Source organism: Oncorhynchus nerka, linkage group LG26, assembly GCF_034236695.1.
Source record: "Oncorhynchus nerka isolate Pitt River linkage group LG26, Oner_Uvic_2.0, whole genome shotgun sequence".
NCBI lineage: Eukaryota > Metazoa > Chordata > Actinopteri > Salmoniformes > Salmonidae > Oncorhynchus > Oncorhynchus nerka.
This window is the reverse complement of record NC_088421.1, coordinates 51,304,213-51,331,526: the sequence shown is the minus strand read 5'-3', so window position 1 is coordinate 51,331,526 and position 27,314 is coordinate 51,304,213. Positions and strand designations below refer to the sequence as shown.

The following is a 27,314-nucleotide window of genomic DNA, read 5'->3' as shown; positions in this document are numbered from 1 at the left end:
ACTAGATGGACGGTAACTTTAGTGTTTAACCCCTCCTCTCTACACTAGATGGACGGTAACTTTAGTGTTTAACCCCTCCTCTCTTCACTAGATGGACAGTAACTTTAGTGTTTAACCCCTCCTCTCTTCACTAGATGGACGGTAACTTGAGTGTTTAACCCCTCCTCTCTTCACTAGATGGACAGTAACTTTAGTGTTTAACCCCTTTTCTCTTCACTAGATGGACGGTAACTTTAGTGTTTAACCCCTCCTCTCTACACTAGATGGACGGTAACTTTAGTGTTTAACCCCTCCTCTCTTCACTAGATGGACGGTAACTTGAGTGTTTAACCCCTCCTCTCTTCACTAGATGGACAGTAACTTTAGTGTTTAACCCCTTTTCTCTTCACTAGATGGACGGTAACTTTAGTGTTTAACCCCTCCTCTCTACACTAGATGGACGGTAACTTTAGTGTTTAACCCCTCCTCTCTTCACTAGATGGACGGTAACTTTAGTGTTTAACCCCTCCTCTCTTCACTAGATGGACGGTAACTTTAGTGTTTAACCCCTCCTCTCTTCACTAGATGGACGGTAACTTTAGTGTTTAACCCCTCCTCTCTTCACTAGATGGACGGTAACTTTAGTGTTTAACCCCTCCTCTCTTCACTAGATGGACGGTAACTTTAGTGTTTAACCCCTCCTCTCTTCACTAGATGGACAGTAACTTTAGTGTTTAACCCCTCCTCTCTTCACTAGATGGACGGTAACTTGAGTGTTTAACCCCTCCTCTCTTCACTAGATGGACAGTAACTTTAGTGTTTAACCCCTTTTCTCTTCACTAGATGGACGGTAACTTTAGTGTTTAACTCCTCCTCTCTACACTAGATGGACTTTAGTGTTTAACCCCTCCTCTCTTCACTAGATGGACAGTAACTTTAGTGTTTAACCCCTCCTCTCTTCACTAGATGGACGGTAACTTTAGTGTTTAACCCCTCCTCTCTACACTAGATGGACGGTAACTTTAGTGTTTAACCCCTCCTCTCTTCACTAGATGGACAGTAACTTTAGTGTTTAACCCCTCCTCTCTTCACTAGATGGACGGTAACTTGAGTGTTTAACCCCTCCTCTCTTCACTAGATGGACAGTAACTTTAGTGTTTAACCCCTTTTCTCTTCACTAGATGGACGGTAACTTTAGTGTTTAACCCTCCTCTCTTCACTAGATGGACGGTAACTTTAGTGTTTAACCCCTCCTCTCTTCACTAGATGGACGGTAACTTTAGTGTTTAACCCCTTTTCTCTTCACTAGATGGACGGTAACTTTAGTGTTTAACCCCTCCTCTCTTCACTAGATGGACGGTAACTTTAGTGTTTAACCCCTCCTCTCTTCACTAGATGGACTTTAGTGTTTAACCCCTCCTCTCTTCACTAGATGGACTTTAGTGTTTAACCCCTCCTCTCTTCACTAGATGGACAGTAACTTTAGTGTTTAACCCCTCCTCTCTTCACTAGATGGACTTTAGTGTTTAACCCCTCCTCTCTTCACTAGATGGACAGTAACTTTAGTGTTTAACCCCTCCTCTCTTCACTAGATGGACGGTAACTTTAGTGTTTAACCCCTCCTCTCTTCACTAGATGGACGGTAACTCTCCTCTCACTAGATGGACGGTAACTTTAGTGTTTAACCCCTCCTCTCTTCACTAGATGGACGGTAACTTTAGTGTTTAACCCCTCCTCTCTTCACTAGATGGACTTTAGTGTTTAACCTCCTCTCTTCACTAGATGGATGGAACTTTAGTGTTTAACCCCTCCTCTCTTCACTAGATGGACAGTAACTTTAGTGTTTAACCCCTCCTCTCTTCACTAGATGGACTTTAGTGTTTAACCCCTCCTCTCTTCACTAGATGGACAGTTTAAACCCCTCCTCTCTTCACTAGATGGACAGTAACTTTAGTGTTTAACCCCTCCTCTCTTCACTAGATGGACTTTAAACCCCTCCTCTCTTCACTAGATGGACAGTAACTTTAGTGTTTAACCCCTCCTCTCTTCACTAGATGGACGGTAACTTTAGTGTTTAACCCCTCCTCTCTTCACTAGATGGACGGTAACTTTAGTGTTTAACCCCTCCTCTCTTCACTAGATGGACTGTAACTTTAGTGTTTAACCCTCCTCTCTTTACTAGATGGACGGTAACTTTAGTGTTTAACCCCTCCTCTCTTTACTAGATGGACGGTAACTTTAGTGTTTAACCCCTCCTCTCTTCACTAGATGGACGGTAACTTTAGTGTTTAACCCCTTTTCTCTTCACTAGATGGACAGTAACTTTAGTGTTTAACCCCTCCTCTCTTCACTAGATGGACGGTAACTTTAGTGTTTAACCCCTCCTCTCTTCACTAGATGGACTTTAGTGTTTAACCCCTCCTCTCTTCACTAGATGGACGGTAACTTTAGTGTTTAACCCCTCCTCTCTTCACTAGATGGACGGTAACTTTAGTGTTTAACCCCTCCTCTCTTCACTAGATGGACGGTAACTTTAGTGTTTAACCCCTCCTCTCTTCACTAGATGGACGGTAACTTTAGTGTTTAACCCCTCCTCTCTTCACTAGATGGACGGTAACTTTAGTGTTTAACCCCTCCTCTCTTCACTAGATGGACGGTAACTTTAGTGTTTAACCCCTCCTCTCTTCACTAGATGGACAGTAACTTTAGTGTTTAACCCCTCCTCTCTTCACTAGATGGACGGTAACTTGAGTGTTTAACCCCTCCTCTCTTCACTAGATGGACAGTAACTTTAGTGTTTAACCCCTTTTCTCTTCACTAGATGGACGGTAACTTTAGTGTTTAACTCCTCCTCACTCTACCTAGATGGACTTTAGTGTTTAACCCCTCCTCTCTTCACTAGATGGACGGTAACTTTAGTGTTTAACCCCTCCTCTCTTCACTAGATGGACGGTAACTTTAGTGTTTAACCCCTCCTCTCTTCACTAGATGGACGGTAACTTTAGTGTTTAACCCCTCCTCTCTTCACTAGATGGACAGTAACTTTAGTGTTTAACCCCTCCTCTCTTCACTAGATGGACGGTAACTTTAGTGTTTAACCCCTCCTCTCTTCACTAGATGGACAGTAACTTTAGTGTTTAACCCCTTTTCTCTTCACTAGATGGACGGTAACTTTAGTGTTTAACCCTCCTCTCTTCACTAGATGGACTAACTTTAGTGTTTAACCCCTCCTCTCTTCACTAGATGCGGTAACTTTAGTGTTTAACCCCTTTTCTCTTCACTAGATGGACGGTAACTTTAGTGTTTAACCCCTCCTCTCTTCACTAGATGGACGGTAACTTTAGTGTTTAACCCCTCCTCTCTTCACTAGATGGACGGTAACTTTAGTGTTTAACCCCTCCTCTCTTCACTAGATGGACTTTAGTGTTTAACCCCTCCTCTCTTCACTAGATGGACTTTAGTGTTTAACCCCTCCTCTCTTCACTAGATGGACAGTAACTTTAGTGTTTAACCCCTCCTCTCTTCACTAGATGGACTTTAGTGTTTAACCCCTCCTCTCTTCACTAGATGGACAGTTTTAGTGTTTAACCCCTCCTCTCTTCACTAGATGGACAGTAACTTTAGTGTTTAACCCCTCCTCTCTTCACTAGATGGACAGTAACTTTAGTGTTTAACCCCTCCTCTCTTCACTAGATGGACGGTAACTTTAGTGTTTAACCCCTCCTCTCTTCACTAGATGGACGGTAACTTTAGTGTTTAACCCCTTTAGTGTTTAACCCCTCCTCTCTTCACTAGATGGACGGTAACTTTAGTGTTTAACCCCTCCTCTCTTCACTAGATGGACGGTAACTTTAGTGTTTAACCCCTCCTCTCTTCACTAGATGGACGGTAACTTTAGTGTTTAACCCCTCCTCTCTTCACTAGATTTTAAACCCCTCCTCTCTTCACTAGATGGACTTTTAGTGTTTAACCCCTCCTCTCTTCACTAGATGGACAGTTTAACCCCTCCTCTCTTCACTAGATGGACTTTAGTGTTTAACCCCTCCTCTCTTCACTAGATGGACAGTAACTTTAGTGTTTAACCCCTCCTCTCTTCACTAGATGGACAGTAACTTTAGTGTTTAACCCCTCCTCTCTTCACTAGATGGACTTTAGTGTTTAACCCCTCCTCTCTTCACTAGATGGACAGTAACTTTAGTGTTTAACCCCTCCTCTCTTCACTAGATGGACGGTAACTTTAGTGTTTAACCCCTCCTCTCTTCACTAGATGGACGGTAACTTTAGTGTTTAACCCCTCCTCTCTTCACTAGATGGACTGTAACTTTAGTGTTTAACCCTCCTCTCTTTACTAGATGGACGGTAACTTTAGTGTTTAACCCCTCCTCTCTTTACTAGATGGACGGTAACTTTAGTGTTTAACCCCTCCTCTCTTCACTAGATGGACGGTAACTTTAGTGTTTAACCCCTTTTCTCTTCACTAGATGGACAGTAACTTTAGTGTTTAACCCCTCCTCTCTTCACTAGATGGACGGTAACTTTAGTGTTTAACCCCTCCTCTCTTCACTAGATGGACGGTAACTTTAGTGTTTAACCCCTCCTCTCTTCACTAGATGGACGGTAACTTTAGTGTTTAACCCCTCCTCTCTTCACTAGATGGACGGTAACTTTAGTGTTTAACCCCTCCTCTCTTCACTAGATGGACGGTAACTTTAGTGTTTAACCCCTCCTCTCTTCACTAGATGGACGGTAACTTTAGTGTTTAACCCCTCCTCTCTTCACTAGATGGACGGTAACTTTAGTGTTTAACCCCTCCTCTCTTCACTAGATGGACTTTAGTGTTTAACCCCTCCTCTCTTCACTAGATGGACAGTAACTTTAGTGTTTAACCCCTCCTCTCTTCACTAGATGGACTTTAGTGTTTAACCCCTCCTCTCTTCACTAGATGGACAGTAACTTTAGTGTTTAACCCCTCCTCTCTTCACTAGATGGACAGTAACTTTAGTGTTTAACCCCTCCTCTCTTCACTAGATGGACTTTAGTGTTTAACCCCTCCTCTCTTCACTAGATGGACAGTAACTTTAGTGTTTAACCCCTCCTCTCTTCACTAGATGGACGGTAACTTTAGTGTTTAACCCCTCCTCTCTTCACTAGATGGACGGTAACTTTAGTGTTTAACCCCTCCTCTCTTCACTAGATGGACTGTAAACTTTAGTGTTTAACCCTCCTCTCTTTACTAGATGGACGGTAACTTTAGTGTTTAACCCCTCCTCTCTTTACTAAATGGACGGTAATTTTAGTGTTTAACCCCTCTGTGTCCAAGGACCAAACTTTTGAATATTATTTTCGGTGCGCCTTAAGTAGGCTGGAAACATGACATTTACAACAATGTTTTTTTCTGATAACTAGTTCATTGCATCCGCCATGGAGCCCAGTTTCATAATATTATGTTATGTTATATAGTAATCGCTACAAAACAGGCCTTATTTTAGGTCATTCTTCTCCCTGCCAGCTCCTATTTGTTCTATTGAGCTCCGTGGAACTAACTCACCTTCTGAACGTTCTATTCCCAGCTCATTGTTCCGCGCCTCATTAACCTTGAACGCTGACGTCAGGTTACTTATTATCAACAGGGTTACAGGTAGTTGGTGAGCGTGATCACTGTTCGCCTGGATACACGTTGTGGTGACCCACAATACTAAACCTTAAATCGTTTCTGGTCATGGTTAACCATATTTGTTTTCAGAAAAAGGTATACCACCTAACTAAAACGAATGTCCCTGTCCTCATTTTCAAGATAAGGCCAATTTAAACAGCCAGAAGAAGTTTTTAAAATGAAGAAACATCACTTTTTTTGATGACTTGTTTCTAAATGGCTGCTGGGTAATTTGATAAGCATCGAAATGTTCGTTCGTGGACATCGGATTGAGTGAAAGCTGCGCAGTTTCACTGAGTTAGAAAACAAATGGAAGGTGTAGCTCACTGATTTGTAGATCTGACGCAGTTGCTACCTCAGATTATGAGCCGAGCAGGTGTCGTGATTGAGATATGTAATACCCACAGAAGGCCAGAGGGAGGAGCAAGAGACCTATAAACACATACTGTTTTTTACCTTAAAAACCCTGAACCTAACAATCAATCAAATGTATTTATAAAGCCCTTTTTACATCAGCAGATGTCACAAAGAGCTCTACAGAAACTCTATAATAAATTTTATCCTTAATCCCTAACCATACGTGTTACCCAGAGAAGGCCACAGCCCATACTGTTTTATTTTATAAAGCCCTTTTTACATCAGCATCTAACCCTACGTATGACCTATTTTAGCATTAACATTAACCCAAATTATTTTAGAAACTGTTTTAGTAATAATATTATGTTAGTAAATACCATTATAGTACTAAATAGCACTGATTATTTTGTTAATCAAAACCTGTCTCAGCATCTTGCTGTTTTTGTTTTGTTATTTTATTATATTTATTATTTCAAAGCAGAACACTTGATCAACAAGACACATCTGTTTTATTTTTCAAATGTGGTTTGAACTGTGTGACCAAGTAACTTCTATGTGAAAGTCCAGTAATTGGCTTGGGAAAGATGGGGCAGGTTAGAGATCTAAGGAATTAACCAGAAAAATACACTTTATTTCTCAGCTGCCCCACCAACGTCTGTATGTGAATTAATAACTTTTAATTGCAAAATGTCCAATAGGTGGAAGCATATGAACACGAAGCATTATAGCAGTTATAGGCTACAAGCAGCAATACAAGCAGCAATATGATGGACCATGAAGCATCAGTTATAGGCTACAAGCAGCAATAGACCATGAAGCATCAGTTATAGACTACAAGCAGCAATATGATGGACCATGAAGCATCAGTTATAGGCTACGAGCAGCAATATGATGGACCATGAAGCATCAGTTATAGGCTACAAGCAGCAATATGATGGACCATGAAGCATCAGTTATAGTCTACAAGCAGCAATATGATGGACCATGAAGCATCAGTTATAGTCTACAAGCAGCAATATGATGGACCATGAAGCATCAGTTATAGGCTACGAGCAGCAATATGATGGACCATGAAGCATCAGTTATAGGCTACAAGCAGCAATATGATGGACCATGAAGCATCAGTTATAGGCTACAAGCAGCAATATGATGGACCATGAAGCATCAGTTATAGGCTACAAGCAGCAATAGACCATGAAGCATCAGTTATAGACTACAAGCAGCAATATGATGGACCATGAAGCATCAGTTATAGGCTACAAGCAGCAATATGATGGACCATGAAGCATCAGTTATAGGCTACGAGCAGCAATATGATGGACCATGAAGCATCAGTTATAGGCTACAAGCAGCAATAGACCATGAAGCATCAGTTATAGACTACAAGCAGCAATATGATGGACCATGAAGCATCAGTTATAGGCTACAAGCAGCAATATGATGGACCATGAAGCATCAGTTATAGGCAATATGATGGACCATGAAGCATCAGCAATATGATGGACCATGAAGCATCAGTTATAGGCTACAAGCAGCAATATGATGGACCATGAAGCATCAGTTATAGTCTACAAGCAGCAATATGATGGACCATGAAGCATCAGTTATAGTCTACAAGCAGCAATATGATGGACCATGAAGCATCAGTTATAGTCTACAAGCAGCAATATGATGGACCACGAAGCATCAGTTATAGGCTACAAGCAGCAATATGATGGACCATGAGGCATCAGTTATAGTCTACAAGCAGCAATATGATGGACCATGAAGCATCAGTTATAGTCTACAAGCAGCAATATGATGGACCATGAAGCATCAGTTATAGTCTACAAGCAGCAATATGATGGACCATGAAGCATCAGTTATAGTCTACAAGCAGCAATATGATGGACCATGAAGCATCAGTTATAGTCTACAAGCAGCAATATGATGGACCATGAAGCATCAGTTATAGGCTACAAGCAGCAATATGATTGACATAAAATAGCAGCAACCACAGACTATATGTCCCATGCTTTTCTAAAATGGTCTCATGACTTTAGTTAGCTGTATATCTCCTATTAGGGCTGTGTTGCTTTTGGGAGAGAAAAACAAGTGACTATAGCAGGTATTGAATCCCAGGTAAATAATCACTAGTCAAAACCTCAACCTTAGTATACATTCATTATAAAAATCACCTTAATATCTGATATTGTTTATAAACAACCTCGGAATAGAAAAGACAGAGTGGGACTTCCAGCCCGTCAATAAATGACATCATGCAGCCCAGCAGTTAGCAAATAGCACATTTTCCACATGGATTCAAACCAGCCACCTTTAGGCCACAGGTCCAACTCCTTAGCCACTGGGTGAAAACCTGAGTTAATCTTGGGGAATAAGCCTGATACATGGTATCACTTGTTATACATAATTATTACACATAAATCATTGCCAAAAGCCAAAGACATATATTATTAATGGATTGATCATATCAAATATCAAAACATTATTTTTATCTGCTCCAAAACAATTACATGTGGCTCAGGAACCACTGACTCACTGCATTATTCTATAGTATTATCAAGACACCTGCTGTTAACTCTTAACTACTTAGGACAGCTGCTGTTAACTCTTAACTACTTAGGACACCTGCTGTTAATTCTTAACTACTTAGGACAGCTGCTGTTAACTCTTAACTACTTAGGACACCTGCTGTTAACTCTTAACTACTTAGGACACCTGCTGTTAACTCTTAACTACTTAGGACACCTGCTGTTAACTCTTAACTACTTAGGACAGCTGCTGTTAACTCTTAACTACTTAGGACACCTGCTGTTAACTACTTAGGACACCTGCTGTTAACTCTTAGGACACCTGCTGTTAACTCTTAACTACTTAGGACACCTGCTGTTAACTCATAACTACTTAGGACAGCTCACGAGGTGTCATAAATTTCTGCCAACTAGGTGGGACTAGAGACTTCATAAATAGCTTTAATTTAGACCCATAAGTGTAAAATGTCTTTATTCTCAGCACTTATACGACCAATTTTCTCCTCTGAGACACTTTGTGGATATGGACCCAGATCTCAAAATATTGTTATAAAAAACATAGAATGTTTGTTTTACATAATAATAAATAATTCATATTACTAATGTAACCCACTGTAAAGACTGGGTTCAGTTGATTGTGTTGCACTGCTCATGTCCGCGTTCTGGAACTGTCCGCGTCCCCGTACCGTCCGCGTCCCCGTACAGAACCGTCCGCGTCCCCGTACAGAACCGTCCGCGTCCCCCTACAGAACTGTCCGCGTCCACGTTCGGTGTGGCGCCAAGGATATTGTCCGGTTACGCGCAGAGTGGACTGAGGTGATCTTGGGGAATAACGACGGTGTTTGTTACAGTGTTGAGACACCGAAGTTTACTGTTCAATTTGCTTTTTTCTTTACGGTCAGGGACAGTATGAGTGTAGCCAGATCCTTTTCACTCTCTATACTTGTTTCAATTTGTGTTTCACCGGATTCATCATCGAGACGAGGGACAGACGAACGACCTGCTAACTAACCAGCAGCATCCTAGTTATCCTAGCTAGTCGGTACAGCTCGGTAAGCTAGCTAGCTACTCTACCAGCAGCATCCTAGTTATTCTAGCTAGTCGGTACAGCTCTAATCTAGCTATCTACTCAACCAGCAGCATCCTAGTTACCATAGCTACCACTACATCATCACCGGCTCCCCGGTTGTTTCTTCCACCTGTTAAATCCCGGTGAGGCTTCTCCCTCTCTCGTTGACGGATGCTGGCTACCTCTGTCCGGTTCTCCTCTCTTCACTAGATGGACGGTAACTTTAGTGTTTAAACCCTCTGTGTCCAAGGACCAAACTTTTGAATATTATTTTCAGGGCGCCTCAATAGCAGGTATTGAACCCCGGGTAAATAATCACTAGTCAGAACCTCAACCTCAGTATACATTCATTATAAAAATCATCTTAATATCTGATATTGTGAGTAAATAACCTCGAGAGTGCGTCTTCCAGCCCTCCAATAAATCACATCATTCAAACCCTCCCGGTTAGTAAATGTACCTCAACATGCCCCCGGAGAAGGCAGAGTAACGACACCAGCCTTTTAGCGGGGCTGACAGACTGACTACAACGCTCGCGTCGATAAATTAATCTCATTAAAAATGACACACTGCTCGCGCGCGTTAACTAACGTCTAGAAGTCAGTTCTATTTGTGAAACTCTTCTTATGTTTCCCCATCTGAGCTCAGAGTAGATGAGAGATGTAATGTTTGTCTCTGTTGTGTTGAAGACCAATCAAGCAGGAGAGACCAGCCTCCCCTGTTCCCAGCTGTGTGTCCATGAAGAGTGACTGGTCTATGGATCCTCCTCTAAACTTTAGAGAGGGAGACTTTTCTACTGAACAAAGGTAAGAAGAACTCATGGGTCCTGGTCAGTGAGTTAAACAACACTGTCTCTAGTCATTTCTCCTCTCCCATTTTCCAAATCCTTTTGGTTGTTTTCATAATCCATAGGCTAATCCTTTTGTCCATTTTCATAGTCCTAAAACAATATTAAACAAACACAACATTCCCTCACTGTGTGTGTGGTACCTGGTACCCTGCACATTGACTCAGTACTGGTTCTCCTTATAGTCTCATTATTACCTCAACTACCTGGTACCCTGCACATTGACTCAGTACTGGTACTCCTTATAGTCTCATTATTACCTCAACTACCTGGTACCCTGCACATTGACTCAGTACTGGTACTCCTTATAGTCTCATTATTACCTCAACTACCTGGTACCCTGCACATTGACTCAGTACTGGTACTCCTTATAGTCTCATTATTACCTCAACTACCTGGTACCCTGCACATTGACTCAGTACTGGTTCTCCTTATAGTCTCATTATTACCTCAACTACCTGGTACCCTGCACATTGACTCAGTACTGGTACTCCTTATAGTCTCATTATTACCTCAACTACCTGGTACCCTGCACATTGACTCAGTACTGGTACTCCTTATAGTCTCATTATTACCTCAACTACCTGGTACCCTGCACATTGACTCAGTACTGGTACTCCTTATAGTCTCATTATTACCTCAACTACCTGGTACCCTGCACATTGACTCAGTACTGGTACTCCTTATAGTCTCATTATTACCTCAACTACCTGGTACCCTGCACATTGACTCAGTACTGGTTCTCCTTATAGTCTCATTATTACCTCAACTACCTGGTACCCTGCACATTGACTCAGTACTGGTACTCCTTATAGTCTCATTATTACCTCAACTACCTGGTACCCTGCACATTGACTCAGTACTGGTACTCCTTATAGTCTCATTATTACCTCAACTACCTGGTACCCTGCAATTTGACTCAGTACTGGTACTCCTTATAGTCTCATTATTACCTCAACTACCTGGTACCCTGCACATTGACTCAGTACTGGTACTCCTTATAGTCTCATTATTACCTCAACTACCTGGTACCCTGCACATTGACTCAGTACTGGTACTCCTTATAGTCTCATTATTACCTCAACTACCTGGTACCCTGCACATTGACTCAGTACTGGTACTCCTTATAGTCTCATTATTACCTCAACTACCTGGTACCCTGCACATTGACTCAGTACTGGTTCTCCTTATAGTCTCATTATTACCTCAACTACCTGGTACCCTGCATTGACTCAGTACTGGTACTCCTTATAGTCTCATTATTACCTCAACTACCTGGTACCCTGCACATTGACTCAGTACTGGTACTCCTTATAGTCTCATTATTACCTCAACTACCTGGTACCCTGCAATTTGACTCAGTACTGGTACTCCTTATAGTCTCATTATTACCTCAACTACCTGGTACCCTGCACATTGACTCAGTACTGGTACTCCTTATAGTCTCATTATTACCTCAACTACCTGGTACCCTGCACATTGACTCAGTACTGGTACTCCTTATAGTCTCATTATTACCTCAACTACCTGGTACCCTGCACATTGACTCAGTACTGGTACTCCTTATAGTCTCATTATTACCTCAACTACCTGGTACCCTGCACATTGACTCAGTACTGGTTCTCCTTATAGTCTCATTATTACCTCAACTACCTGGTACCCTGCACATTGACTCAGTACTGGTACTCATTATAGCCTCATTATTCCGGCGGTAACATTTGAGAGTGAGGCAAATATATAGCATTTTGCGGAAAAAAAACATGATTATTTGTCTCTCTGAAATGAAGACATCAAGTGATTTTAAACAAATACATATCTGTCATTGAACAACCCCATGATTAGATAGTGAACAACCCCATGATTAGATAGTGAACAACCCCATGATTAGATAGTGAACAACCCCATGATTAGATAGTGAACAACCCCATGATTAGATAGTGAACAACCCCATGATTAGATAGTGAACAACCCCATGATTAGATAGTGAACAACCCCATGATTAGATAGTGAACAACCCCATGATTAGATAGTGAACAACCCCATGATTAGATAGTGAACAACCCCATGATTAGATAGTGAACAACCCCATGATTAGATAGTGAACAACCCCATGATTAGATAGTGAACAACCCCATGATTAGATAGTGAACAACCCCATGATTAGATAGAGAACAACCCCATGATTAGATAGTGAACAACCCCATGATTAGATAGTGAACAACCCCATGATTAGATAGTGAACAACCCCATGATTAGATAGTGAACAACCCCATGATTAGATAGTGAACAACCCCATGATTAGATAGTGAACAACCCCATGATTAGATAGTGAACAACCCCATGATTAGATAGTGAACAACCCCATGATTAGATAGTGAACAACCCCATGATTAGATAGTGACAACCCCATGATTAGATAGTGAACAACCCCATGATTAGATAGTGAACAACCCCATGATTAGATAGTGAACAACCCCATGATTAGATAGTGAACAACCCCATGATTAGATAGTGAACAACCCCATGATTAGATAGTGAACAACCCCATGATTAGATAGTGAACAACCCCATGATTAGATAGTGAACAACCCCATGACATGATTAGATAGTGAACAACCCCATGATTAGATAGTGAACAATCCCATGATTAGATAGTGAACAACCCCATGATTAGATAGTGAACAATCCCATGATTAGATAGTGAACAACCCCATGATTAGATAGTGAACAACCCCATGATTAGATAGTGAACAACCCCATGATTAGATAGTGAACAACCCCATGATTAGATAGTGAACAATCCCATGATTAGATAGTGAACAACCCCATGATTAGATAGGGGACAATCCCATGATTAGATAGGGGACAACCCCATGATTAGCTAGTGAACAATCCCATGATTAGATAGGGGACAACCCCATGATTAGATAGAGAACAACCCCATGATTAGATAGTGAACAACCCCATGATTAGATAGTGAACAACCCCATGATTAGCTAGTGAACAATCCCATGATTAGATAGGGGACAACCCCATGATTAGATAGTGAACAACCCCATGATTAGATAGTGAACAACCCCATGATTAGATAGGGGACAACCCCATGATTAGATAGTGAACAACCCCATGATTAGCTAGGGGACAACCCCATGATTAGATAGTGAACAACCCCATGATTAGCTAGGGGACAACCCCATGATTAGATAGTGAACAACCCCATGATTAGATAGGGGACAACCCCATGATTAGATAGTGAACAACCCCATGATTAGATAGTGAACAACCCCATGATTAGATAGTGAACAACCCCATGATTAGATAGTGAACAACCCCATGATTAGATAGTGAACAACCCCATGATTAGATAGGGGACAATCCCATGATTAGATAGTGAACAACCCCATGATTAGATAGAACAATCCCATGATTAGATAGGGACAACCCCATGATTAGCTAGTGAACAATACCATGATTAGATAGGGGACAACCCCATGATTAGATAGTGAACAACCCCATGATTAGATAGTGAACAACTCCATGCCATGATTAGATAGTGAACAACCCCATGATTAGATAGTGAACAATCCCATGATTAGATAGTGAACAACTCCATGATTAGATAGTGGACAACCCCATGATTAGATAGTGAACAACCCCATGATTAGATAGTGAACAATCCCATGATTAGATAGTGAACAACCCCATGATTAGCTAGTGAACAACCCCATGATTAGATAGTGAACAACTCCATGCCATGATTAGATAGTGAACAACCCCATGATTAGATAGTGAACAACTCCATGCCATGATTAGATAGTGAACAACCCCATGATTAGATAGTGAACAACCCCATGATTAGATAGTGGACAACCCCATGATTAGATAGTGAACAACCCCATGATTAGATAGTGAACAATCCCATGATTAGATAGTGAACAACCCCATGATTAGCTAGTGAACAACCCCATGATTAGATAGTGAACAACCCCATGATTAGATAGTGAACAACCCCATGATTAGATAGTGAACAACCCCATGATTAGATAGTGAACAACCCCATGATTAGATAGTGAACAACCCCATGATTAGATAGTGAACAACCCCATGCCATGATTAGACCTTCTCTGCTATGCAATCTGGTTTCAGAGCTGGTCATGGGTGCACCTCAGCCACGCTCAAGGTCCTAAACGATATCTTAACCGCCATCGATAAGAAACATTACTGTGCAGCCGTATTCATTGATCTGGCCAAGGCTTTCGACTCTGTCAACCACCACATCCTCATCGGCAGACTTAGCCTTGGTTTCTCAAATGATTGCCTGCCTGGTTCACAACTACTTCTCTGATAGAGTTCAGTGTGTCAAATCGGAGGGTCTGCTGTCCGGACCTCTGGCAGTCTCTATGGGGTGCCACAACCAATTCTTGGACCGACTCTCTTCTCTGTATACATCAATGAGGTCGCTCTTGCTGCTGGTGAGTCTCTGATCCACCTCTACGAGACGACACCATTCTGTATACTTCCGGCCCTTCTTTGGACACTGTGTTAACAACCCTCCAGGCAAGCTTCAATGCCATACAACTCTCCTTCCGTGGCCTCCAATTGCTCTTAAATACAAGTAAAACTAAATGCATGCTCTTCAACCGATCGCTGAACCTACCCGCCTGTCCAACATCACTACTCTGGACGGCTCTGATTAGAATACGTGGACAACTATTAATACTTAGGTGTCTGGTTAGACTGTAAACTCTCCTTCCAGACCCATATCAAACATCTCCAATCCAAAGTTAAATCTAGAATTGGCTTCCTATTTCGCAACAAAGCATCCTTCACTCATGCTGCCAAACATACCCTTGTAAAATTGACCATCCTACCAATCCTCGACTTTGGCGATGTCATTTACAAAATAGCCTCCAATACCCTACTCAACAAATTGGATGCAGTCTATCACAGTGCTATCCGTTTTGTCACCAAAGCCCCATATACTACCCACCATTAGACCTGTGACGCTCTCGTTGGCTGGCCCTCGCTTCATACTCGTCGCCAAACCCACTGGCTCCATGTCATCTACAAGACCCTGCTAGGTAAAGTCCCCCCTTATCTCAGCTCGCTGGTCACCATAGCATCTCCCACCTGTAGCACACGCTCCAGCAGGTATATCTCTCTAGTCACCCCCAAAACCAATTCTTTCTTTGAACAACCTTCCAGTTCTCTGCTGCCAATGACTGGAACGAACTACAAAAATCTCTTAAATTGAAACACTTATCTCCCTCACTAGCTTTAAGCACCAACTGTCAGAGCATCTTACAGATTACTGCACCTGTACATAGCCCACCTATAATTTAGCCCAAACAACTACCTCTTTCCCAACTGTATTTAATTAATTTATTTATTTTGCTCCTTTGCACCCCATTATTTTTATTTCTACTTTGCACATTCTTCCATTGCAATACTACCATTCCAGTGTTTTACTTGCTATATTGTATTTACTTTGCCACCATGGCCTTTTTTGCCTTTACCTCCCTTCTCACCTCATTTGCTCACATTGTATATAGATTTTTTTTTTTTTTTTTTTTTTTTTTTTTTTACTGTATTATTGACTGTATGTTTGTTTTACTCCATGTGTAACTCTGTGTCGTTGTATGTGTCGAACTGCTTTGCTTTATCTTGGCCAGGTCGCAATTGTAAATGAGAACTTGTTCTCAACTTGCTTACCTGGTTAAATAAAGGTGAAATAAAAAATAAAAAAAGATAGAGAAAAAACACACCAATCTCTTTCAGAAATGCTTTGAACAATAAAAGCTAATTTACTAACATTTCTGAAAATTGATATATAGTGTTTTGGAATGAAACTCTTATGTTTCCCCATCTGAGCTCAGAGTAGATGAGAGATGTAATGTTTGTCTCTGTTGTGTTGAAGCCCAATCAAGCAGGAGAGACCAGCCTCCCCTGTTCCCAGCTGTGTGTCCATGAAGAGTGACTGGTCTATGGGTCAACCTCTATACTTTAGAAAGGGAGACTTTTCTACTGAACAAAGGTAAGAAGAACTCATGGGTCCTGGTCAGTGAGTTAAACAACACTGTCTCTAGTCATTTCTCCTCTCCCATTTTCCAATTTATTGTTGTTGTTTTCATAATCCATAGGCTCATCCTTTTGTCCATTTTCATAGTCCTAAAACAATATTAAACAAACACAACATTCCCTCCGTGTGTGTGTGTGTGCGTGTGTGTGTGTGTGTGTGTGTGTGTGTGTACTCCCTGGATGAGGAGATGTAATCGCATGTTGTGTCCACAGAAACCAACAGGAGAGATCAGAGTCAGAGATTCTCAGTGGTCAGTCTTCCCAGAGTCATCAAGCAGACCTGGCCTCCATATTCAGTGTATGTGGTCCTGTTATGTACATTTGTTTTTGTTTACCTCAAGTAAAGTTGATCTGTCAATCATTCATTAATGTGTTAATGAGAAAGCATTTAGTCTCTTGCTTAACTTATTTACTTTATTTATTTCAGTTGCTTGAAGAGAAAATTATGACATTTGTGAAGAACGAGCTGAAGATGTTCAAGAGGATTCTTAGTCCAGAATTCCCACAAGGCTTTGAGAGTCAGAAACAGGATAAGGAAGTGGTGGATGCTGAAGATGAGAAGCAGGAGAGCAGTGCCAGAGAGGGGGCTCTGAAGATCACACTGCACATCCTGAGGAAAATGAACCAGAAGGAGCTTGCTGACACACTGGAGAAATGTAAGATCTGTCTGCCTCATGTTGAATGATGTTTTATAACATTTAAAAGCTGTAGCTAAAGTACAGCTAAAGTAGCTGTGTAACTCAATGATATTGTAGCAGCCTGAACACAACACCTAGTGACCTCATCAAGTAGCAGCAGGGATGTGTTGTGGTGATTCATTTAGAGAGAGAACATTAATAATACCATCAATAATACCAATAATAATATAATCAGTCACACCAGTCTGTAATGCATTATGAAAACATTTACACATTTAGACAGTCAGTTTAGAGAATAAATTATTATAATGTAACACTTTATAACAGTCCTACAATACTGTAGACATTAAAACAGACGTAATATTAATATCCTCTGTGTTATTTCTAGATTCAGATGAGCTTGCTGTGATTTGCCAACGTGAACTCAAATCTAATCTAAAGAAGAAGTTTCAATGTGTATTTGAGGGGATCGCTAAACAAGGAAACCCAACACTTCTCAATAAGATCTACACAGAGCTCTACATCACAGAGGGTGGAACAGGAGAGGTCAATAATGAACATGAGCTGCGACAGATTGAGACAACAACCAGGAAACAAGCAAGACCAGAGACTGCAATCAAATGTAACGACATCTTCAAACCCTTAACTGAACAAGACAAACCTATCAGAACTGTGCTGACAAAGGGAGTTGCTGGCATTGGAAAAACAGTCTCTGTGCAGAAGTTCATTCTGGACTGGGCTGAAGGAAAAGCTAATCAGGATGTCCAATTTGTATTTTCATTCCCTTTTCGGGAGCTGAATTTGATGAAAGGGGACAAACACACTTTGTTTGAACTTCTCAATCACTTCTCAATGGAAACCAAACAATCAGGAATCTCCAACTACAACAAGTACAAAGTTCTGTTCATCTTTGATGGTCTGGATGAGTGCCGACTGCCCCTAGACTTCCAGAATAACAAGATCTGTTGGGACGTCACAGAGTCAACCTCAGTGGATGTTCTGCTGACAAATCTCATCAAGGGAAATCTGCTTCCCTCTGCTCTCCTCTGGATAACTACCCGACCTGCAGCAGCCAATAAGATCCCTTCAGTGTGTGTTGACCAGGTGACGGAGGTACGAGGGTTCAATGACCCGCAGAAGGAGGAGTACTTCAGGAAGAGATTCAGTGATGAGGACCTGGCCAGCAGAATCATCTCACACATAAAGACATCCAGGAGCCTCCACATCATGTGCCACATTCCAGTCTTCTGTTGGATTTCTGCAACAGTCCTTGAACACATGTTGGAACATAAGAGAGAAGAGATGCCCAAGACTCTGACTGAGATGTACACACACCTTGTGGAGTTTCATACCGAACAGAAGAATGAAAAGTATCTTGGGAAAGAAGAGACAGGTCCACACTGGAATAAAGAGAGCATTCTGTCACTGGGAAAACTGGCTTTTCAACAGCTTGTGAATGGCAATCTGATTTTCTATGAAGAAGACCTGGAGGAGGCTGGCATTGATGTCAATGAAGCCTCAGTGTACTCAGGATTGTGCACACAGCTCTTTAAAGAGGAATGTGGGCTGTACCAGGACAAGGTGTACTGCTTTGTTCATCTGAGCATTCAGGAGTTTCTGGCTGCTGTATATGTGTTCCTCTCATTCATCAACAACAATGAGAATCTAATGGATGAACTGCAAACAAACGACGAGCCTGAAGTTACTTTCTATAAGAGTGCTGTGGATAAAGCCTTACAAAGCGAGACAGGAAACCTGGACCTTTTCCTCCGCTTCCTTCTGGGCCTCTCACTGGAGTCCAATCAGAAGCACTTACGAGGTCTACTGACAAAGACAAGAAGCAGCTCACAGAGCCATGAAGAAACAGTCGAGTACATCAAGAAGAAGATCAGGGAGGATCTCTCTCCAGAGAGGAGCATCAATCTGTTCCACTGTCTGAATGAACTGAATGACCATTCTCTAGTGAAGGAGATCCAAAGCTACCTGAGATCAGGAAGTCTCTCAAAACCCAAACTGTCACCTGGACAGTGGTCAGCTCTGGTCTTTGTGTTGCTGACTTCAGAAAAGGAGCTGGATGTGTTTGACCTGAAGAAATACTCCAGATCAGAGGAAGGTCTTCTGAGGCTGCTGCCAGTGGTCAAAGCCTCCAGAGCTGCTCTGTGAGTAAATAAAATGACATATAAGACCTAATCATCAGGAAGAAACATTCAGTTTAGAGAAAATATGTATTATAATATGTATATAATATTATTTTGAAAAACATATTGAATAAATGCATTGATTTCTGAATTTCACATATCAATCACAATTAAAGCTTAATTGTCCTTCTACATGTACATTCTACTGGTGTTAAATAAATTCATTGATTTTCACATGATTATAACATTATGACCATACAATTCTAGGAAACGGAAGATGAATCTATATGTTGTTTGAGAGAATAAACCAAATGCATCTGCCATTGTCCTTCTACACTACTGGTGTTAAATGAACAGTGTGTTTGTGAAGTCATGATGATCTCTTTGTCAGGCTGTCAGGCTGTCTAGTCACAGAGGAAGGCTGTGCTTCTCTGGTCTCAGCTCTGGAGTCAAACCCCTCACACCTGAGAGAGCTGGATCTGAGTAACAATGACCTGAAGGATTCAGGAGTGAAGCTGCTCTCTGCTGGACTGGGGAATCCCCACTGTAAACTGGAGACTCTGAGGTCAGTATTATCAGATATGAAAGCACTTTATGTATGTAGTTCTCCCATTTGAAAAGTCGTAATTATTCGGTTATATTCACTTATAGTGTATTAAAGTAGTCATACGTTTAGTATTTGGTCCCATATTCCATGGCTGCAGTGATTACATCAAGCTTGTGATTCTACTAACTTGTTGAATTAATTTGCAGTTTGTCTTGGTTGTGTTTGGGATGTTTTTCCTAATAGAAACTGAATGGTGAATAATGTCCTGTCATTTTGGAGTCACTTCACTAGTATTGTCAGTAAGAATAGAAGATGTTTCTGAACACTTTCACAAAGATCAGACCCCCTGTTATTGGTAATGGTGAGAGGTTAGCATGTTTTGTTGTATCCTCTGTTATTGGTAATGGTGAGAGGTTAGCATGTTTTGCTGTAGCCTCTGTTATTGGTAATGGTGAGAGGTTAGCATGTTTTGTTGTAGTCTGTTATTGGTAATGGTGAGAGGTTAGCATGTTTTGTTGTAGCCTCTGTTATTGGTAATGGTGAGAGGTTAGCATGTTTTGCTGTAGCCTCTGTTATTGGTAATGGTGAGAGGTTAGTATGTTTTGTTGTAGCCTCTGTTATTGGTAATGGTGAGAGGTTAGTATGTTTTGTTGTAGTCTGTTATTGGTAATGGTGAGAGGTTAGCATGTTTTGTTGTAGCCTCTGTTATTGGTAATGGTGAGAGGTTAGCATGTTTTGCTGTAGCCTCTGTTATTGGTAATGGTGAGAGGTTAGCATGTTTTGTTGTAGCCTCTGTTATTGGTAATGGTGAGAGGTTAGTATGTTTTGTTGTAGCCTCTGTTATTGGTAATGGTGAGAGGTTAGCATGTTTTGTTGTATCCTCTGTTATTGGTAATGGTGAGAGGTTAGCATGTTTTGTTGTAGTCTCTGTTATTGGTAATGGTGAGAGGTTAGCATGTTTTGTTGTAGCCTCTGTTATTGGTAATGGTGAGAGGTTAGCATGTTTTGTTGTAGCCTCTGTTATTGGTAATGGTGAGAGGTTAGCATGTTTTGTTGTAGCCTCTGTTATTGGTAATGGTGAGAGGTTAGCATGTTTTGTTGTAGTCTCTGTTATTGGTAATGGTGAGAGGTTAGCATGTTTTGTTGTAGCCTCTGTTATTGGTAATGGTGAGAGGTTAGCATGTTTTGTTGTAGCCTCTGTTATTGGTAATGGTGAGAGGTTAGTATGTTTTGTTGTAGCCTCTGTTATTGTTAATGGTGAGAGGTTAGCATGTTTTGTTGTAGTCTCTGTTATTGGTAATGGTGAGAGGTTAGCATGTTTTGTTGTAGCCTCTGTTATTGGTAATGGTGAGAGGTTAGCATGTTTTGTCGTAGCCTCTGTTATTGGTAATGGTGAGAGGTTAGCATGTTTTGTTGTAGCCTCTGTTATTGGTAATGGTGAGAGGTTAGTATGTTTTGTTGTAGTCTCTGTTATTGGTAATGGTGAGAGGTTAGCATGTTTTGTTGTAGCCTCTGTTATTGGTAATGGTGAGAGGTTAGTATGTTTTGTTGTAGCCTCTGTTATTGTTAATGGTGAGAGGTTAGCATGTTTTGTTGTAGTCTCTGTTATTGGTAATGGTGAGAGGTTAGCATGTTTTGTTGTAGCCTCTGTTATTGGTAATGGTGAGAGGTTAGCATGTTTTGTCGTAGCCTCTGTTATTGGTAATGGTGAGAGGTTAGCATGTTTTGTTGTAGCCTCTGTTATTGGTAATGGTGAGAGGTTAGTATGTTTTGTTGTAGTCTCTGTTATTGGTAATGGTGAGAGGTTAGCATGTTTTGTTGTAGTCTCTGTTATTGGTAATGGTGAGAGGTTAGCATGTTTTGTTGTAGCCTCTGTTATTGGTAATGGTGAGAGGTTAGCATGTTTTGTTGTAGTCTCTGTTATTGGTAATGGTGAGAGGTTAGCATGTTTTGTTGTATCCTCTGTTATTGGTAATGGTGAGAGGTTAGCATGTTTTGTTGTAGTCTCTGTTATTGGTAATGGTGAGAGGTTAGTATGTTTTGTTGTATCCTCTGTTATTGGTAATGGTGAGAGGTTAGTATGTTTTGTTGTATCCTCTGTTATTGGTAATGGTGAGAGGTTAGTATGTTTTGTTGTAGCCTCTGTTATTGGTAATGGTGAGAGGTTAGCATGTTTTGTTGTACTCTGTTATTGGTAATGGTGAGAGGTTAGTATGTTTTGTTGTAGCCTCTGTTATTGGTAATGGTGAGAGGTTAGTATGTTTTGTTGTAGTCTCTGTTATTGGTAATGGTGAGAGGTTAGCATGTTTTGTTGTAGCCTCTGTTATTGGTAATGGTGAGAGGTTAGCATGTTTTGTTGTAGCCTCTGTTATTGGTAATGGTGAGAGGTTAGCATGTTTTGTTGTAGCCTCTGTTATTGGTAATGGTGAGAGGTTAGCATGTTTTGTTGTAGCCTCTGTTATTGGTAATGGTGAGAGGTTAGCATGTTTTGTTGTAGCCTCTGTTATTGGTAATGGTGAGAGGTTAGCATGTTTTGTTGTAGCCTCTGTTATTGGTAATGGTGAGAGGTTAGCATGTTTTGTTGTATCCTCTGTTATTGGTAATGGTGAGAGGTTAGCATGTTTTGTTGTAGTCTCTGTTATTGGTAATGGTGAGAGGTTAGCATGTTTTGTTGTAGCCTCTGTTATTGGTAATGGTGAGAGGTTAGCATGTTTTGTTGTAGCCTCTGTTATTGGTAATGGTGAGAGGTTAGTATGTTTTGTTGTAGCCTCTGTTATTGTTAATGGTGAGAGGTTAGCATGTTTTGTTGTAGTCTCTGTTATTGGTAATGGTGAGAGGTTAGCATGTTTTGTTGTAGCCTCTGTTATTGGTAATGGTGAGAGGTTAGCATGTTTTGTCGTAGCCTCTGTTATTGGTAATGGTGAGAGGTTAGCATGTTTTGTTGTAGCCTCTGTTATTGGTAATGGTGAGAGGTTAGTATGTTTTGTTGTAGTCTCTGTTATTGGTAATGGTGAGAGGTTAGCATGTTTTGTTGTAGTCTCTGTTATTGGTAATGGTGAGAGGTTAGCATGTTTTGTTGTAGCCTCTGTTATTGGTAATGGTGAGAGGTTAGCATGTTTTGTTGTAGTCTCTGTTATTGGTAATGGTGAGAGGTTAGCATGTTTTGTTGTATCCTCTGTTATTGGTAATGGTGAGAGGTTAGCATGTTTTGTTGTAGTCTCTGTTATTGGTAATGGTGAGAGGTTAGTATGTTTTGTTGTATCCTCTGTTATTGGTAATGGTGAGAGGTTAGTATGTTTTGTTGTATCCTCTGTTATTGGTAATGGTGAGAGGTTAGTATGTTTTGTTGTAGCCTCTGTTATTGGTAATGGTGAGAGGTTAGCATGTTTTGTTGTACTCTGTTATTGGTAATGGTGAGAGGTTAGTATGTTTTGTTGTAGCCTCTGTTATTGGTAATGGTGAGAGGTTAGTATGTTTTGTTGTAGTCTCTGTTATTGGTAATGGTGAGAGGTTAGCATGTTTTGTTGTAGCCTCTGTTATTGGTAATGGTGAGAGGTTAGCATGTTTTGTTGTAGCCTCTGTTATTGGTAATGGTGAGAGGTTAGCATGTTTTGTTGTAGTCTCTGTTATTGGTAATGGTGAGAGGTTAGCATGTTTTGTTGTAGTCTCTGTTATTGGTAATGGTGAGAGGTTAGCATGTTTTGTTGTAGCCTCTGTAACTTTCTCACTCATTATTATTCATGATTCTTTCATGGTTTTTCTTAATCATGACTGTATACTCAATACAATCTACATCTGATTCCTCACTGTCTAAATAGATATGGTGTGGACTGTATACTCAATACAATCTATATCTGATACCTCACTGTCTAAATAGATATGGTGTGGACTGTATACTCAATACAATCTATATCTGATACCTCACTGTCTAAATAGATATGGTGTGGACTGTATACTCAATACAATCTATATCTGATACCTCACTGTCTAAATAGATATGGTGTGGACTGTATACTCAATACAATCTAAATCTGATACCTCACTGTCTAAATAGATATGGTGTGGACTGTATACTCAATACAATCTAAATCTGATACCTCACTGTCTAAATAGATATGGTGTGGACTGTATACTCAATACAATCTATACCTGATACCTCACTGTCTAAATAGATATGGTGTGGACTGTATACTCAATACAATCTATATCTGATACCTCACTGTCTAAATAGATATGGTGTGGACTGTATACTCAATACAATCTATATCTGATACCTCACTGTCTAAATAGATATGGTGTGGACTGTATACTCAATACAATCTAAATCTGATACCTCACTGTCTAAATAGATATGGTGTGGACTGTATACTCAATACAATCTAAATCTGATACCTCACTGTCTAAATAGATATGGTGTGGACTGTATACTCAATACAATCTAAATCTGATACCTCACTGTCTAAATAGATATGGTGAGGACTGTATACTCAATACAATCTAAATCTGATTCCTCACTGTCTAAATAGATATGGTGTGGACTGTATACTCAATACAATCTAAATCTGATTCCTCACTTCTGTCTTCTGACTGATACTGCTTTTTAAACTGGTCTGGTCAGTCTACTATAAAATTTGTACTATACATGTTTCTATCTGCAGGCAAAACTTTGATCATTTATATTAATGATACATTCATGTCAGGTTTCAGTTCAATATATGCTATATGATCATTTGTTAATTCTAATAATGAAACATTCATTTATAAATATATATGGAAGGATTCAGGACACTGATATATCTGAATATGTGAAAAAAATATTCTGCCACTATTTTCACCACCAGAGAATATCAGTGTGATTTTAATATGATTTGACTCTTTGCAGGCTGTCAGGCTGTCTAGTCACAGAGGAAGGCTGTGCTTCTCTGGTCTCAGCTCTGAGGTCAAACCCCTCACACCTGAGAGAGCTGGACCTGAGCTACAATCACCCAGGAGACTCAGGAGTCAGACTGCTCTCTGCTGGACTGGAGGATCCACACTGCAGACTGGAGAAACTCAAGTATGTAGAGGGTTTATGTCAATGTTCATATCAGACATGTTGGACTTATCAGGCTGGTTAAGACAAACATTCTGAACACCACTTGGACAAAGTTGTGTGTGTGTGTGTGTGTGTGTGTGTGTGTGTGTGTGTGTGGGGGGGGTGAGTGTCCTGTCTGTATGTGGACAAAGTTGTGTGTGTTCAGTGTTCTCTCACACACTGGACACACACACACACAAACACTCACACACATACTGGACACTCACAAACTGGACACACACAGTAAACACACACAAACAAGCACTGGACACACACACACACACACACAGTACACACACACACACACAGTACACACACACAGTACACACACACACACACACATACTGGACACTGACAAACTGGACACGTACACACACACACACAAACAAGCACTGGACACACACAGAACACACAGGACACACACACAGTACACACGCACACACACACAAACACACACACACACACACTGTACACACACACAGTACACACACACACACACACACACACTGGACACACACACACACACACACACACACACTGGACACACACAGAAAAACTGGACACACACACAGGACTTACGCACACACACACACACAGTACACACACAAAAAAACAAACACACAAACAAGCACTGGACACACACTGGACACACACAGACACACACTGGACACAAACACACACTGGACACACACACACACTGGACACACACTGGACACAAACACACACTGGAGACAAACACACTGGTCACAAACACACACACACACACAGACAAACATTCGCTTGATATATGCTATATACATGTGTGTGTCCAGTGTGTGTGTGTGTGTGTGTATCCCTCAATAACTGTCTGTTCTTCTGCTTACCGCTACAGTGTGGAACATGGTGGAGAGAACAGAATGAAACCTGGACTTAGAAAATGTGAGTGTTGACAGCTGTGAAGAATATGACTAAGAATAAGTCTTAATTCAAGTTAAGTCAAAGTCAAAAGACCACCATCATTACTTACTTGGTCATATTAAATATCAGCTGTAGTTCTACAGAAGCAGAAATCAGGGACACCAACGTTTACAAAGAGTTGCTTTGACTGTGTGTGTGTGTGTGTGCGTGCGTGCGTGCGTGCGTGCAATTAATGGGAATTAGTGAGTTTTATATTACCATACAGTATAACATATGATCATTCAACAAGTCTCAAGTTACCTTAACTTCTCCTTTTGATACCTAGAAACATCTACATTAAATTAATTAGAGAAAAGTGAGTTAACATTCTAATGTGAATGATGATGATTTCTAATATTGTGTCTGGTTTCATCCATCAGATGTCTGTGATCTCACACTGGACCCAAACACAGTAAACAGACGCCTCTCTCTGTCTGAGGAGAACAGAAAGGTGACATGTAGGAGAGAGAAGCAGCCGTATCCTGATCACCCAGAGAGATTTGAGGTCTGTAGACAGGTGCTGTGTAGAGAGGGTCTGACTGGGCGCTGTTACTGGGAGGTAGAGTGGAGTGGAAGATTTGCTGGTATAGGAGTGACATATAAAGGAATCAGCAGGAGAGGAAGGGGTAATGACTGTTGTCTTGGATGGAATGACAAGTCCTGGAGTCTGTTCTGCTCTGACAACCGTTACTCTGCCTGTCACAATAATAAACCCACTACCATAGACGTCCCCTCCTCCAGCTCCCACAGAGTAGGAGTGTATCTGGACTGGCCAGCCGGCACTCTGTCCTTCTATAGAGCCTCCTCTGACACACTGACCCACCTGATCACATTCACCTCCACATTCACTGAGCCCCTCTATCCAGGGTTTAGGGTTTGGGGTGATGGTGACTCAGTGTCCCTAAAATAACATGACACACACACACACACACAATAATAACCTGTAAATAATACACACACTGGACTCACACACACACTGGACTCACACACACACTGGACTCACACACACACTGGACTCACACACACACATACACACACTGGATACACACACACACTGGATATCAATAATAACCTGACACACTGGACACACACACAGTGGTCACACACACACACACAGGACACACACACACACACTGGACACACACACACACACTGGACACACACACACAGACTGGACACACACACACAGACTGGACACACACACACACAGACTGGACACACACACACAGGACACACACACACAGGACACACACAGTGGTCACACACACACACACAGGACACACACACACACACTGGACACACACACACACTGGACACACACACTGGACACACACACACACTGGACAAATACACACGCACACACACACTCTGGACACACACACACTGGACACACACACACACACTGGACACACACACACACACTGGACACACACACACACACTGGACACACACACACAGACTGGACAC

General features: G+C 41.2%; 1 protein-coding gene across 5 annotated transcripts in view; it reads left to right on the top strand.

Annotated features, from left to right (window-relative positions):
* The window catches only part of LOC135564800 (NLR family CARD domain-containing protein 3-like), a 152,043-nt gene extending 125,166 nt beyond the window's left edge, over positions 1-26,877 (top strand). For 3 of the 5 annotated variants that reach the window (XM_065010857.1, XM_065010855.1, XM_065010858.1), the window contains 8 exons: positions 10,279-10,395; positions 16,728-16,812; positions 16,942-17,170; positions 17,541-19,311; positions 19,682-19,855; positions 24,720-24,893; positions 25,783-25,829; positions 26,228-26,877. In XM_065010857.1, coding sequence (XP_064866929.1) covers positions 10,279-10,395; positions 16,728-16,812; positions 16,942-17,170; positions 17,541-19,311; positions 19,682-19,855; positions 24,720-24,893; positions 25,783-25,829; positions 26,228-26,757 — 3,127 coding nt within the window. In that variant the 3' untranslated portion in view covers positions 26,758-26,877. Of the gene's footprint in view, positions 1-10,278; positions 10,396-16,203; positions 16,471-16,727; positions 16,813-16,941; positions 17,171-17,540; positions 19,312-19,681; positions 19,856-24,719; positions 24,894-25,782; positions 25,830-26,227 lie in introns of those variants that run through there. The other 2 variants (XM_065010856.1, XM_065010859.1) reach the window with 2 other exon arrangements.
* Positions 26,878-27,314: the final 437 nt, after the last annotated feature.